The 16,184-nt window shown below is 39.8% G+C and overlaps 1 protein-coding gene across 4 annotated transcripts in view; it reads left to right on the top strand.

The window, feature by feature from the left end:
- The window catches only part of VGLL4 (vestigial like family member 4), a 167,047-nt gene that overhangs the window by 71,822 nt on the left and 79,041 nt on the right, over positions 1-16,184 (top strand). Inside the window, exon 1 of one of the 4 annotated variants that reach the window (XM_060631777.3) lies at positions 14,292-14,923. The exons of the other annotated variants lie outside the window; for them this stretch is intronic. Within the exon in view, the coding sequence (XP_060487760.1) occupies positions 14,842-14,923 (82 nt within the window). The 5' untranslated portion in view covers positions 14,292-14,841. Of the gene's footprint in view, positions 1-14,291; positions 14,924-16,184 lie in introns of those variants that run through there. 4 annotated transcript variants of the gene reach the window in all.

Below are 16,184 nucleotides of genomic sequence, written 5' to 3'. Positions count from 1 at the left end.
TTTCATTCTTATTGATCTGAAAAGCCAGATCTCCTCTAGGTAGTGGTGGCTTGGCTCGCCTTCGTGTTCTCCCCAAGAAATGTAGAACTTTTGGTTACTTTAAGCCCTCTTGCCCTTTGTTACTATTGTTAATTCAAACTACCAGGAAATGATCTAAACAATATCTTCATGTCCATTGTTAGGGTAAAAGTGTGTGTGTGTGTGTCCTCTTTTTTTTTTTGCCCTGGGAAGTATAGCAAACACACTCTCTCCACATGCCTTCAAGTCGGAAAAACCTAAGAAAAACCTCCATAAACCCAGCAGCAACAGCCATCTCTAAGTAATAATTACTGCCATTTATTATCCAAAACATGAAATTCTGTCTTGAGATTGCAAATGAACGTGGCAGCCTAAGGTTGGGTATGGATGAAGGGCAAAAGGGAACAGAGGAATTACCCAGAACCTTAGAATTTTAAGGCTGATGTATGCACCATAGAGGTTGAAGGAAGAATGTTGTTTATTGAAGGGGGATGTATGGTGCATTAGAAAGAAGAAATGAGGCTTGGGGAAATATGTAAGTAAAGGAAGTACATTTGTGTGAGGTCAGCTGAGTAAATCCGCTCTGGTGTCAGATCCCTGTTTTTAACGCAGTCTGCAGGAGAAGATTTTGTTCCATTTAAATAATGGAGAAGTAGTCGCCGTGATTTTTAAATATTTGACAGCTTTTAGGGTAAGGTTGCTAAATTTAACTGAACATGCATCGAGGTCATATTTTTAAAGTTAAAAAAGATGTGTGCGGATTCCTTTGGGTGTGCAGATTCCTTTGCAGATCCACAGCTGTCTTAAATTACTTTTCCGTCCTCAGGATGCACAGAAGAGGTATGTGGCAGGGGCATTCCTGGACTCTCAGAAATCCACATAGGTCTAATTAAGCATAAGGAAACTGCTAACCGGCAAAAAGTCGACCTTTGTTCCCGCGTTTTTATAGATGTTTCTGTTTGAAGTTCTTTGGGAGTCGGGAGTGGGCAGGGCAGTCTAATGTCTGAACAGGCTCTGCTTCTCCTCACGGGATACCAAGAAACCTCATCATCTGTGGAAAGAATGGCAGTAATAATTCACTCCATTTGTATGTGCTTTGTAATTCATGCATCGCTGTAATAGCTGTCCTTCCCTGGGTCCTTGGCTGCCCTATGTAATGGGCAAGTGAAATTTTATCATCCTTCTTTTGCAGATCAGGAAATTGAGGCTGGAAGAAGGAAAATTCTCTAGGGGATAGGAACCTAACTTTTCTGACTCTAGTGCTTTTTTCCTACTGGAATGCCAGTCTGAGATTGCAGAGTGCAAGGGGTAAGCTTATCATGGCTATCAGCTTCTAGTTTTACCTTCTTTCTCCTCTTTTGCCTCCCCATTCCTGGCTTCCTCTGTGGATGGCCCTATTCCCCTACAGCCCTTCCTCCTTGGATTAGCCCTTAATTCCGAGGCCCTCTTCTCCCTTTCCTTAGGGTCTGCCTCCCCTCCCTCCAGGGCTGTGGTTTACTCTTCCTGGGTCCACAGTACTCACTGATTCCTCAGGAGGCTGGAATATTGCTAGTCTTCTAAGTCTGGTTAGAAACCTAGTTCTATATTGATCACCTACCAGGTGCCAGACAGTGTGTATGGACTGGGGAAACAGTGATAAGATAGATATTAATCAGAGGACCATACCAATGTGACATTACAGCTGTCTAAGTCCTCTGAAGGGAGATTCATGGTGCTCTAAGTCACTAAAAATTCACCATACCGGCCTTGACTAGACATACACACTGTGGAAATGCTACTCTGCTCCACCAGTAAATGCCCTGTCTTGTTTCCAGGACCCCTCACACACTATACACCCTTACCCACGTGAGGATAAGTAGGAAAGCCTGGTGTATGCATTTCAGGTCTCAAAACAGTTGAATATTGGCAGTTTATAAATTTCTGGTTTTATTCTGGCTACTGAACGTCAGTGGTTGAAGAAGGCTGAGAATGCGGGGGCTCAGTTGTCTCTTACACTGTGTAAAGTCAAATTATGGGGTTCACAGTCCAGCTTCTCAGTGGAAACGAGGTTGAGCTGTGTCTAAAGTTGGCTCACGTCGCCCCCTAGTCCTGTCCAGGAGTAACTCATTGGGATGCCCTTGAACTCTGGAGGGTGTGAATGGCAAGGGGTTTCCTCAGCGTGATGCTCTTTTACTAATTTCAACTCAACATCCCCACCGCAGAACTCCTGAACCTCAGGGGGACGGGCCACATGTGAGAATTATATGGGGAGCTATTTTTAAACTGTACTGAGCACAGCTGTTTCCTGGGTGTAAATTCAAAATACATCTTTCAGGGCCCCACTGTGTCCTTCCCCAGATTGATTGATTGATTGATTGATTGATTTAAACGTTTATTTATTTTTGAGACAGAGACACAGCATGAACGGGGGAGGGGCAGAGAGAGAGAGGGAGACACAGAATTGGAAGCAAGCTCCAGGCTCTGAGCCATCAGCCCAGAGCCCGACGCGGGGCTCGAACTCGCGGACCACAAGATCGTGACCTGAGCTGAAGTCGGACACTTAACCGACTGAGCCACCCAGGCGCCCCCTTCCCCAGATTTATTAAATCACCTTCCAGATATGCCTTTCAGAGCCTCCTGGGTGATGTGTATCCAGGATTGGAAACTGCTCTTCTGGCCAGTGGATTTCTGGTGGCCCTAAGACTGTAATGCCCTCTCAGAAGCATCAGTGAAAACGTTGAAGGATGGTTGACAGGGCAATGCATGTAAATCCATCCTTGGAAAAATTGAATTGTTTGTGTTGTGAAGAGAATTTGATGGTATTGACTGTTATTTGACTTAATTGAATATTTGCAATCAAAACCTCTTTATTCTACTTGATACTAAATATAGTTGACTGGGTGAAAAAAATACAGTCTGAACCATCTGCTCGCTTTATGAGGACTCTTGTTTTCCCTCACGGGTTTTAGGTCACTAATCCAGGGAACTTTAAATGCCTACTCCTATAGGAGTTTAGGAGTATGTTTAGGCATACCCAACAAGAAATAAGACATGACCTAACTTCAGAGAGCTCACAGTGTTGTGGGGAAGATGTATTTGTTTAAAAATTTTAAGGTACAGTTCTTACAGGTGCGTGTTAATCTTAACATTGCCAATGATTTATTTTTTAGACCCAGTTTTTATTCAGTGGCATTTTGCAAAGCTAATGTGAAACTCATCCCTTGCAAGTCAACAATCCTCGTGGACTTAAAAAACTCTCCTTATTTTTAGTAAACGTAAGACCTTCGGTGTAGTGAAAAAGCACAGCTTCAGATCCAGACCTACCACTGTTGTGTGAGTTTGGACAAGGCACTTAGCCTCTCTGATACCTGTTTCCTCATCCTCTAAAACTGTGATAGTACCTAGTAGCATGGTTGTGAGGATTAAAAAGGAGACAAGGTATGCGAAAGAAGGTAATGCTGCACCCTCAACCATGCCCAACATGCAGCATGTGTCCTTTGTCTTCTGTCCCTTCAACTTTAGGGAGAAAATAACCTATTGAGAAAATAGGAAATTGGCCTCTTGAGCTGTACCAGCCGTTGATTGTATGGCTAAGGAGAAGAATTCTAATAATTGTTTACTTAAACCAGGGTTTTTTGATAATGACATCATTGCCATTTTGGCCTAGCTAATTCTTCGTTGTGGGGGCTGTCCTCTGTATTGTAGCACGTTTGGCAGTGTCCTTGGCCTCCATCTGTTAGATGCCAGTAAGCGCTCCCAAGTTATGACAGCCAGGCATCGCCCAGTGTCCCCCAGGTGGGGGGCAGCACAATTGCCTGGTTGAGAGGCACTGGCCTAGACTCTTTCCCTCTGTCCGTGTGGTGAATCCTGTCCTTCTGCCTCGTACGAGCATTTAGGAGTTTTACTATCGGGCAGGGAAGTGCAAAGTAAAACCGCAGTGGGGCTGGTCCGCACTTAGCAGAGTAGTGGGAATGAAAAGGTGGAAAAGCAAGGATGTGGAGCACCCTAAAGTCCCTACGCTTCCGGCAGGTGTATGTATTGGTACAACTGCTGCGTTGTCAGTGTGTCCAACTACACTTGTGCGTCAACATGGTGTGTCAACTATACTTCAGTGGAAAAGATTTAAAAAATGTAAAGCTGTAAAAAAAATAAAGTGGGAAGACATATATTAATCTGATTTCAGTTCTCACCAGAAACAACAACAACAACAAAAACCCAAGGCAGCCGTATGCTCACCAAAGACATGTGCTAAGAATATTGGTGGCAAACAGAATAGCCCCCAAACAGAAACTGCCGAGATGCCCATCAACAGTGAACTCGAAGAAGTGTCGTCTCTTAAGGCAACAGAATGCTATACAGCAGTGAAAAGGAATGAGTTTTCAGCCACCTGTAAAAATAAAGGCACCACTCATAAACAAGTTGAGAGAATCCACTCACAGAAGAGTCCATGGCACACCGTTCTATTTGTATGAGGTGGTCCAAATAATTTACACTGGTAAAGGTTAGGATAATAATTACCTTATGGAGGTAGTTACTACAAGGGGGCACAGGCAGGGAGGCATTAAAATTCTCTTTAAAATGCCTGCTGTGGGATCTGTGTTCTAGACTGGATCCTGACTGGGTGCGTGGGTGATTTTGGAGGTGGAAAAATGGTGTGTACTAAAGCACTGTGAAGGCAGATTGAACTGTTAATTGAAGATTGGGTCACATATTGGGACTATCAGTGATTTTAGTCCTTCGTATGTTAAATACCTGGGACTTTTCCTTCATTGGATTTCTTCTCTGATTTTTACCATGGAAAGCAGTTCTAGCCAACTGTGAAGGGATACATCTATGGGTGATTAGGATTTGTGAGAATGTGAACATCAGAATAATATTTTATTTGTGAGGGTCCTTTGGATGGGATTTATTGAACCTACGTTGTTTTTAGTAATGAAAACCTCTAAAATAACAATAAAATGTTACAAGAAAACATTTGTGTCGTTAAGCATATAAGGTACTAGTTGTAAAACTAATGTTATGGTGTTTTGTAAGAGATTTCTCCTTCCTTAAGTGCTAATTGATTCAATTCCTTCTCCCAGTACTGATTTATTCTGATTTAAGACATCAGTCCAAAGATGTTAGCTAAGTTTATCATGGTGATCACTTGGCTATATATATATAAATGTATATATATATATATATATATATATATATATATATATATATATATATATAAATGTGTATATATATATATATATATATATATATATACATTTATATATATATGTATATGTGTGCGTGTGTGCATGTAGATATATATATTGATTCACTATGTGGTACACCTGAAACCAATATAGTATTATATGTCAATTGCACTTCTATATATATATATATATATATATATATATATATATATATATATAAAATATAAAATAGTACTTTTAAATACTATTTATATCTTAAATCATGTTAATAAAGCAGATTTCCTATTCAGTCATTTGAGAACAATTGAACTAGTTTTGTTGGTATTTTAATTTTTGCAGAGTTTAGTGACAGTTCAACTGTTTGTTAAAAGATATTTGCTGTGACTTTTAAATAAAATAGGAGGCTCATTGTGTGACTTTTAAATAAAATAGGCTCACTGTGTTTGAAATATAATGTATATCAGATGAGAATGGCCCAAATTGTGCAGTTTGTCTTCTCAAAATTATCTTTGCATTTTAAAATTCACCCCTAGAGGGTGCTGTTGTATTGAAAGTTTAAATCTTTGTTTTGAAGAACCATTTTAAAGTTATTTTTAGAGTACTGTACATATATTTGTGTTAAAGTACTACTATATTACAGCAAATAATCTACTAATACTTAATTGAAGGTGAGAGTGTTTTGGGGAGCATGACTGGCTCTCTCAGTCAATGGAGCGTGCAATGATCTTGGGGTCGTGAATTTGAGCCTCATGTTGTGTATAGAGATTACTTTAAAAATAAAATCTTAAAGTTGAGAGTGTTTTAACTTAGAAATGGCACTATTTTATTAACAATAAAAGTCAAGACATATAGCTTAATGGTTTTTGCTTTCGTGAAAAATTTGACAAAATACTGTTTATTTTTCATCATTTCACTGTGAGCAGCTCCAAGTTAGAGAAATAAACAATATTTTACTGTATACTTAGGAAGTCTTTCTTTGAAAGGAAATTCAGTGATCTAGGAAGCCTAATAGATATGTAGGTTCACCTCATGGATACTTGAGGCCTTTGAAAATTGTTTTGTTTTGGTATCTCCTTCAGCTCAACAGCTATGATTTTGAAGACCTACTGTGTGCAAAGCAGCCTTTATTAACTGGTTGGGGAGAGATACATAAATTATCTCATAGTCTCCCTTGTTTTAGAATTAAGCGCAGTATATCTAAAATAAGGTGGAATGATGCAGATTAATCTGAGCTAATGGGGTTCTTAGAGAAGTTGGGATTGTAGCTAGGCCTTCAATGAGCCACAGAACTTTGCATTCTAAATAATAGTTAACAGAAAAGGAAGTTTGGTTTCTTAAGTCTTCTTTCTTGACACGCAGTCTAGGTTCATTTAAGACTTTGGAGTTTAAGACATTTTAAGACTAGGTTCATTAAGACCTTTGTCTTAGTAATTACTATAATTAGATAAAAAAGGGAAAGTGCCTTGACCAAGGAAGTGTTGTGCAAGCATCAGCATCATCTTTACTCTTGCTGCTGTCGTATTATTTTGAGGAATGTACCCATAAATGGCAGTGGATTCTAGAGATGCTTTGAAATATTTTTAGACAGCCAACTTCTTGTTCAACTGATACATTAAGTCAAGGTATAGTCAAGCTTCCTTTCTTCTTTTGGTTAGGTCTGTTGTGATTGTTATATATCAGGATACAGTGATTTGAAGAGAATAAATGCTCAGTGAAGAGAATACTTTAAAATAAAAACACTAGCTAAGTATCTAACTTAGAATCCTGGGAAGAAGAGAGCAGTTAAATCCTCTGGAGGAGCCAAATAACGGAGTAGGGTTATTTATATTTCCCAGTGTCTTTGAAGAGATTATTGTTAGACTTAACATTAAAATATTCCCTTCTCCATACATGTCCCCTGATGCTTATAACAGCATTGTCTACAATAGCCAAATTATGGAAGCGGATTAAGTGTCCGTCGATGGATGAATGGATAAAGATGACGGGGTGTATGTGCACAGTGGAATAAAAGAGGATGTAAACTTGCCATTTGCAACAACGTGGATGGAGCTAGAGAATATTATGCTAAGTGAAGTAAGTCAGTCAGAAAAAGATAAATATCATATGATTGTGCTCATATGTGAAGTTTAAGAAAGAAAACAAATGATTATAGGGAAAAAAGAGCGAGAGAGGCAAACCAAGACTTTTTTTTTTTTAATTTTTTTTAACGTTTATTTATTTTTGAGACAGAGAGAGACAGAGCACGAACAGGGGAGGGTCAGAGAGAGGGAGACACAGAATCCGAAACAGGCTCCAGGCTCTGAGCTGTCAGCACAGAGCCCGACGTGGGGCTCGAACTCACAGACTGCGAGATCATGACCTGAGCCAAAGTTGGCTGCTTAACCGACTGAGCCATCCCGGCACCCCGAAACAGACTCTTAACTATACAGAGAACAAACTGATGGTATTAGAGGGGAGTTGGGTGGGGGATGGGTTAGATAGGTGATGGGGGACTAAGGAGGGCACTTGTTGTGATGAGCACTGGGTGTTGTATGAAAGTGTTGAATCACATATTATACACCTGGAACTAATACTACTCTGTATGTTAACTAACTGGAATTTAAATATAAAAACTTAAAAAAATCCAAATGAAAAAAAAGTTCCCTTCTCTCTACATGTTCTAACGAGAGCATTTTGTTTTTAAAAAAAGTGTCTGGAGAGTGAATTTGATCTCCCAGCTTTTATTAAGCAGCTCACAGTTTTGGTGATTCTATTCTGAATTGGTAATCCACTCTCTAGCAAATCCAGTGATTTAACCTAGTAACCAGCCTGGGCTGCTGTCACCATTTGGCCATCATTTTCCCACAAAGATGTTGAGATGCTGCCATGGTGAATACTTAGGGAGCGCTTAGTGTATGCTGTGGGGAGCTTTATACCAAAAACTGAAGCTCCATTTTTTCTCTCCAGAAGCTTAGGGTCTGTTTGGGGAATTGATACTAATACATGAAATAACAGGTAAACAACAGAAGACAGAAAGCAAATGCATACATGTCTATGTGTTCTGAAAGTTTAAAGTACAGGGAATTTCTCTCTTTTTTTTAAAATTTTTTAATGTTTATTTATTTTTGAGAAAGAGAGAGAGAGACTACGAGCAGGGGAAGGGCACAGACAGAGGGAGACACAGAATCCGAAGCAGACTCCAGGCTCCGAGCTGTCAGCACAGAGCCTGACGTGGGGGTCGAACTCATGGAGTGTGAGATCATGACCTGAGCTGAAGTCAGATGTCCACCTGACCGAGCCACCCAGGCACTCCCGTACAGGGAGTTTCTTTTTAGTTTCTTTAGGACATCTTTGAATAAACATCTTAAACGTCTTTGAATCTTACAAAGGTCTCATGTTTGGCATCTTTAGTTGTTAAATCTAAATTAAAAGGGTGTATTGTGGTGTTAAAAAAAACAAACAAACATATGATTCACCACTTAGGCCTTACCAGGGCATGTTTTCTCATTATGCACCTGCTTTGTAATAAGTGGGGAACCTGCACCCTCACCTTGATTCTGTATGGAAATATACTCTTTGTAGGTAAATTAGAAATACAGAAAAATGTCAAAAATGCCCGTCACTCAAAGACAGGCACTGTTATTTTGATACTCTTTACTGTCTCTTTAAGACATACACTTTTTCTCTATGTATGTGTATATATTCATTAATATAGAAGCAAAATTGGTGTCCAGAATACACACTGCTTTTATATCCTATTTTGATTGTATTCAGTTAACCTATGTAGTACTGTTATACAGTACATAGTATAGCACTTCCTCGTGTCATTCTATTTTTTTTTCTAATTTTTTTAACGTTTTATTTATTTTTGAGACAGGGAGAGTCAGAGCATGAACAGGGGAGGGTCAGAGAGAGGGAGACACAGAATCTGAAACAGGCTCCAGGCTCTGAGCTGTCAGCACAGAGCCCGACGCGGGGCTCGAACTCACGAACTGTGAGATCATGACCTGAGCCGAAGTCAACTGCTCAACTGACTGAGCCACCCAGGCGCCCCTCGTGTCATTCTATTTTCGAAGGAATTATAGCCGCATAATATTCTGTCGTTAGTATCCGTAGCTTGATATGATGTCAGACTGCTTTGTAGAAAGGCATTTTCTGTTTATATTTCAATAGCAGTAAACACAAATTCTACTGGCATCTCACCAGCATGAAATAAGATGCAAAAGTCTTTTTTGTTGAATTAGGCAGATACAAAATCACTTGATTTTTAAAAATGTATTTCTTTATGAATAAGGTTGAATAGTTTTCAAAAATGTATTGGTTATTCATTTCTTTCTTTTGTTCTTTGCTCATTTAAAAAATATTTAGATTCTTTTGTTAACTTGTTTTAAGTGTTCTTTTTGGAGTGCCTGGGTCGCTCAGTTGGTTAAGCGTCCGACTTTGGCTCAGATCATGATCTCACAGTTCGTGAGTTCAAGCCCTGCATCGGGCTCTGTGCTGACAGCTCAGAGCCTGAATCCTGCTTCCGATTCTGTGTCTCCCTCTTTCTCTGCTCCTCCCCTGCTCATGCTCTGTTTCTCTCTCCTTCAAACATAAATAAAAACATTAAAAAAATTTTTTTTACATGTTCTTTATTTATCAAAAACATCGATCCTTCATCTACCATGATATACGTTACAAATGTATTCTTCTGTTTTGTTGTTTTACTTCATTTTATGGTTTTCAAATGTACAAAAACCTAATAAACTTTGTATATTCAAATTCTTCAATATTTTCCTCTGTAATCTCTTTCTTTGATTTAAGGTGTTTTTGTTTCAGGCTTAGAAATTGTTTCCCTCTTCCAAATTAGATAGTCTGAACATATTCTTACTGGTTTTTTGTATTAAAAATTTTTTTTTAATGTTTATTTATTATTGAGAGAGAGACACAGAGCGTGAGCAGGGGAGGGGTAGAGAGAGGGAAGACACAGAATCTGAAGCAGGCTCCAGGCTCTGAGCTGTCAGCACAGAGCCCGATGCAGGGCTCGAACTCAAAAACTGTGAGATTATGACCTGAGCCGGAGTCAGTCGCTCAACCAACTGAGCCACCCAGGCGCCCCTATTCTTACTGTTTTTAAAGTTTTTCAGCAAAAACTTTATTGCATTATCTGTATAGTGCTACTTATTCTGTACTAGGACCACCCCCAACATGTTCTTTGCTTTATATTTTAAATATCTAATAGATCAAATTTCTTTAGTGTTTAAAAAAAAAGGTAGACCTTCTTACCTGTTTTTTTTGTGGATAAAATTTACAACCATCTTTCCAGTTTCCTTAAAAACAATTCTGTTGGTACTTCAATTATGAATATATTATTAGCCTGCAAATGAACTTGAGAAGCATTGACATTTTCCAGTATTTGGATTGCAGCCTGAAGTGCATTCAGAATCTCGATGAGTGTTCCTCAAATGTGAGAACTTGTGGCACCAAAAGATATCGACAGAATCCAGTTTGGGAAACCTTGTTAGGTAATACAGTGTGTGCTGGGGTGGGCGGTTGGATGGGGAATCTACCTGTGAATCCTACTGTGTAACCTTACTGATTTTATTCAACAAGTATTCATTGATGGCCTACCATGTGGCAGGTTTATGCTAGACCTTGAAGAAGTGAAGAAGCCATAGTTCTTGCTCTTGAAGTCTAGACGTGGTTAGGATAGAAGTATATACCTGGTAAGATGATAGGGGCAGGGAGTGAGGACATGGAAGGAAGGGGGTTCCCACTGGATGAGAGGGGCGTATGCCAAGTCTTGAGGGAAGAATGGGTGTGTTTGCTGGGTAGACAGGCCGGAAAAGTCTTGGACAAAGAGAGAACATATGCACTGAGAAGTGAAACAGTGTGGTTTTAAAGTAGGCGATTCAGTGTGCTTCAAGCTCGAGGTGAAAGATGTGCGGAGCTGGGCTGAAGGCCGTCGCTGTGGAGGGAGTTCACTGCGCTGCAGTCCGGCCGTTGTAAGTAGCCAGCCATCTGCACAGGGCTTCTCACACCGTCTGGGTGGAAAACTAGGGTTTTCGTTTTTTGTTTTTTTTTCCTGCCAGGCTTTATTGATACTTTGTAAAATACAACGAAACTCAATAGTAGAAATATGGAAAAAATAAACCCTCATTTAAAAATTTTTATTAAAAAAATTTTTTTAAATGTTTATTTATTTTTGAAACAGAGAGAGACAGAGCATGAAGGGGGAGGGGCAGAGTGAGAGGGAGACACAGAATCCGAAGCAGGCTCCAGGCTCCAAGCTGTCAGCACAGAGCCCGATGCGGGGCTCGAACTCACGGACTGTAAGATCATGACCTGAGCCGAAGTTGGATGCTTAACTGACTGAGCCACCCAGGCACCCCTAAAAATTTTTTTTAAAGTAATCTCTGTACCCAATGTGGGGCTCGAATTTACAACCCCAAGATCAAAAGTCGCATGTTCCATCTACTGAATCAACCAGGGGCCCCAGCGCTCATTTTTTAAAATGAAGATTTAAGAGACATAAAATTACTCTGTCAAACTGCTATAAAAATTTGGAAATGTGCACTCTCCATTTCTGTATCTGTCTTATGGATAGTAGCATCCATTTCTTGAACCCCTCTGTGGACCACTTGTGAGTAGCACCACACTGGCTTCCTACATGAGTAGGGAAGATGTGTCTGGGTGCTGGGAATTTTGCCACAGATCATTCTGAACACAAATCAAGGTACACTTATGGGACCCACTCAGGCTGAGAGAATCCCATTGTAAGTGACACAGGGTCATTTACGGGAAGTTACTAAGTACTCCTATCTTTACAACTGTTTTTGTTTAAATCTGGTTAAAGCACTATATTTTATTTTAAGTTTATTTTTGAGAGAGACAGAGACAGCGTGAGTGGGGGAGGGGCAGAGAGAGAGGGAGAGAGAATCCCTAGCAGGCTCTGCACTGTTAGAGCATGGTGTGGGGCTCAAACTCACAAACCATGAGATCATGACTTGAGCCGAACCAAGAGTCGGATGCTTAACCGAATGAGCCACCCAGGAGCTCCTAAAACCACTATATTTTTAAAAAGAAAACCTTCTCAGAAGAAGGGTTTAAAATGAAGTATCTTAAGGGGGGTAATTTTTTTTTTCCCCTCAGATAAAAGCAGTGGTTTTTAACTTTGATTGCATATTAGAATCACCTAGGACTCTTCAGAAATGATACAGACCATGGGTCTCACCTCCTCAGATTAGTTTGGGATGCCACCTCAGCACTAGGATTTTTTTAAAGTCCACGTTAATTCTAATATGCAGCCAGCTTTCTCCCATAGGGGACAGGCTAATGACTCATCATGTTTTTTGATTGAGACCTTATGTCAAAGAACAGCACAGTGATTGTACTCTACAACTATCATTTGAATTTGATCTGATGCTTAAAGATATTGAGATTGTTTGAAATGCAGTAATCTGTGTATAGTAGATGCTCTAAGAGCTTTTTTTCTGACCCTCCCTGTCAAATGCCATTATTTTAATTATAATCGATAGTATATGTATCTTTTCAGCATAGCTTATTCAGACTCTAGGATATGTAACCTAGTGTTAATAAATACCCTTATAAATTGAAGCTTCATTTTTCTGTTGTCTGCTTCACCTACAGCCATCCAGTGATGGCAGTAGTATTGGGTATTGTATGAATCTCCTGATAAGACTTGATTAGAACAACTTGCTGTGTGCATGCCTATTATCCAAAATGCATGGGGCGCCTGGGTGGCGCAGTCGGTTAAGCGTCCGACTTCAGCCAGGTCACGATCTCGCGGTCTGTGAGTTCGAGCCCCGCGTCGGGCTCTGGGCTGATGGCTCGGAGCCTGGAGCCTGTTTCTCATTCTGTGTCTCCCTCTCTCTCTGCCCCTCCCCCGTTCATGCTCTGTCTCTCTCTGTCCCAAAAATAAATAAAAAACGTTGAAAAAAAAATTAAAAAAACAAACAAACAAAAAAAAAACAAAATGCAACTGTCGCTGGATTTTTAACATATCAGCCCTTGAAATTATTTATTCAACTCTTATTTTAGCATATTAAAATTTGTCTGCAAATTGTCTCGGTCTACAGTATAACACATTCCTTGATATTTTCTAAGTCTCCAAATAGCATACAATAGTATCAACATATGAACACTTCCTTTGGTGAATTATTATTCTATTTGTGGTGCCAAGAGCTAGCTACAGTCTGCAAAGACAAAACTATTTTTCCCCCTATTTGCTGGTGTGCTCTTCATGTGCCAAAGGCTCTGAACGTTCAGTGATTTACTCATTCAGTAAACAGCTTTTGGGTACCTGCTTGTGCTAGATATTGGAGATACGCAAAGTTTAAGGCTCCGGTCCTTCCAGTAAGGAACAGCATAGCAGCATGCTACTAGCCACGAATACACAGATGGAACAGCTTTCATGTGTGCAAAATGAAAATAATTTTATTCTGCCCCACACCCCATAATTTCAAGTAGGCATTTGGTTTTGGGTATTATCAGTCTTACTTGCTTAATCGTCCCTCTCTCTCTGTTTCTTCTTTCTCTCTCTTTCCCTCGTTTTTTTTTTGAAAAGTTATTAGGGGAAAAAAAAAATCCTAAAAGTAGTTCTACCAACTGTTTTGGGGTCATGGGCCAGTCAGTCATTTAATCCCTCTGAGCCTCAGTTTCTTCTGCTGTAAAAAGGTGATACCATCCCTGCCTTGTTCATGTGAGTTGTTATGAGGATTAGGAGAGAAGTTACATGTTAACATTAACATCAAAATTTGAAACACTGTTAAAGTATAAATGGATATTATAAAACAATTTTGGAAAGAAAGAAAAAAGGAGCCTTACAAATATGGGTGGAATATATCCCACAGCAAAACCACTGTGGGTTTCTGAACCCCAACAGGAAGGTACAGCAAAGTTAAGTTCCACAGACGTTTGCTTCCATGATGGATTTTTTTACTTTTTACTCAGCTCCTGAAAAAGAAACTTCCTGGGTTTTCTTTCTCCTCCTCCGGTTGTGCAGTGGCAAGCCTGCTTCCCGTCAAGAGCAGCTCTGCACGGCCCCTCTGTGCAGGCTCTCCACCTCCTCTTTCTCTTTCTTTCAAACACTTAATACATTTAGAGACTGATCTTGTGCAGAAAATATCCCTGACATTTGAAGAGCTCCAGGGATTCAGTGAGCATGCTCCGTGCTCCCTCCCGCTGGGAAGAGGAAGCTCGTTTACATACGAGTCATACCAAGCATAGCCAGCATGTCAGCGCAGTTAACTTGCAGCGGGCTGTGAGGAAAGCGAGCGTGGCTTTGTCCTAGGAAATGTGCTTCGTGTTTTTCGTTTCCACTCCTTTTTTATTTCGAAGAAAGACTTGTAAAGACTTCAGAAACGGTTTCTAAGTGCTTGATTGAGGATACAAAACATAGACCATCTACAAATAAACCCTTGAAGGGTTTTGTGCGAGTTTGATTTTTTTTTTTGTGCGTGTGTTTTTTTTCCCCCCTCTTTTTTTGTTTTTCTTTTTCTTTTCTTTCTTTCTTTTTTTTTTTTAACTTTTACATACTTTGTTTTGATCATCTGAGGCTGGGCCTCCCGTCTTTGTGAAGTTTAAGAGAAAGCCAGGAGCTACTCAACAGTAACTGATTTTTGAAACGTACTCTTTTGGGGCGAAAGCAGAGAGCTGGTTTTCTGTGCTAGCCCAATAAATGCTATTTATGAAGATGGATCTGTTGAACTACCAGTACTTGGACAAGATGAACAACAATATCGGCATCCTGTGCTATGAAGGTAGAGGTTCTGTTCTAGAAATTGCTCTTCCATTGCTTTTGTCAAGGCCACTCCTCCTTTAGGGTTCTGAATGCCTTCTGTGTATTTTGTTCTCTTTCTTGGGATTTCAGGGGGCTTTGAAAGGCGAGTGTCTGTTATGTACTATTTTCAATACAAAGTTTGTTGTTTCCTATCTTAGCCTTCAGGGTTAAAGTTTGTTGTTTCCTATCTTAGCCTTCAGGGTTACGGTGGGGGAGGGAAGGCGGTGAAATATAAACTGTTAAAAGTTTGCTTTTTGCTTGCAACATATTAACTCTTCAAATTTTTAACTCTTGATTATATGATTATTTTTTATTTCTGTTGCTGTTTTCTTTAGAGGAAGAACTTCCAGGACCCAGTAAAAGTTAAACGTGTTGTGTTTTTTTTTTTCTTTCTTTCTTTCTTTCTTTCTTTCTTTCTTTCTTTCTTTCTTTCTTTCTTTCTTTCTTTCCCTCCCTGCTTTGATACTTATTTTAAACCTACACTGTGGACAGTATTTATACTGTATTGCAGTCAGTGCTTTGGATTTTCATGGAGAGGGGAACGGAAAGTTACAGTGAGTTTTTGTTTTCAGGAGTGATTGTCCCAAACAATGAAGAATTTTTCTGTTCAGTTTAGGGGACTGGAAGGGCACCCATGTCACAAAGCACAGACTGGCTCTTTGTCTGACTTCCCATTTCCTGTACAGCGCTGAGAGAGTTCTGACATTGAAGGATGTTCCCTCCACACTCCAGTCCCTTGTGGAAGTGATTGCACAATGCACCAACCAGAAAGCTAAATTGAAAGAAAGAAAGAAAGAAAGAACCTACGCTAAATTCTTATTGTTTATTGCCTCCTGCTAATCCATGAGGTGTTTCCCCACTGGCTTGTAGTGTTTCAAGCTGTCTCAGTAGGAAGAAGAGAAAAAGTGATTTCTTAATCTGTTGGAACATTATCTACGTGCGATTTGAAAAAGTGGTAATGGCCAGGGTTTGAGTGGCCGGAGAGGCATCTCCGGGGGAATTCAGCTTGGCAGAAGGAGTGTTTTTTGTTGTAACCACATACAAATCGAGGAGGAGACATCTCCTTTCTGATTCAGGACGGGTAGTTTCCATGTTTTCTCTTAATAGTGAACTGAATGTTTCTTTTGAAAAAGAAAACATTGAAGAAACTTGAATTTTTCATGTAAAAATTGCAGGCCTGTTGTCTAATCAATTGAAAACTAACCCTTTCCCCTTCAAGGAAAATAAAATCTCATTCATAC

The sequence above is a fragment of the Panthera onca genome, chromosome A2 (genome assembly GCF_046562875.1).
Source record: "Panthera onca isolate mPanOnc1 chromosome A2, mPanOnc1 haplotype 2, whole genome shotgun sequence".
NCBI classification, from domain to species: Eukaryota; Metazoa; Chordata; class Mammalia; order Carnivora; family Felidae; genus Panthera; species Panthera onca.
The sequence above is the reverse complement of the archived record's forward strand: the minus strand, read 5'-3'. Positions and strand labels throughout refer to the sequence as shown.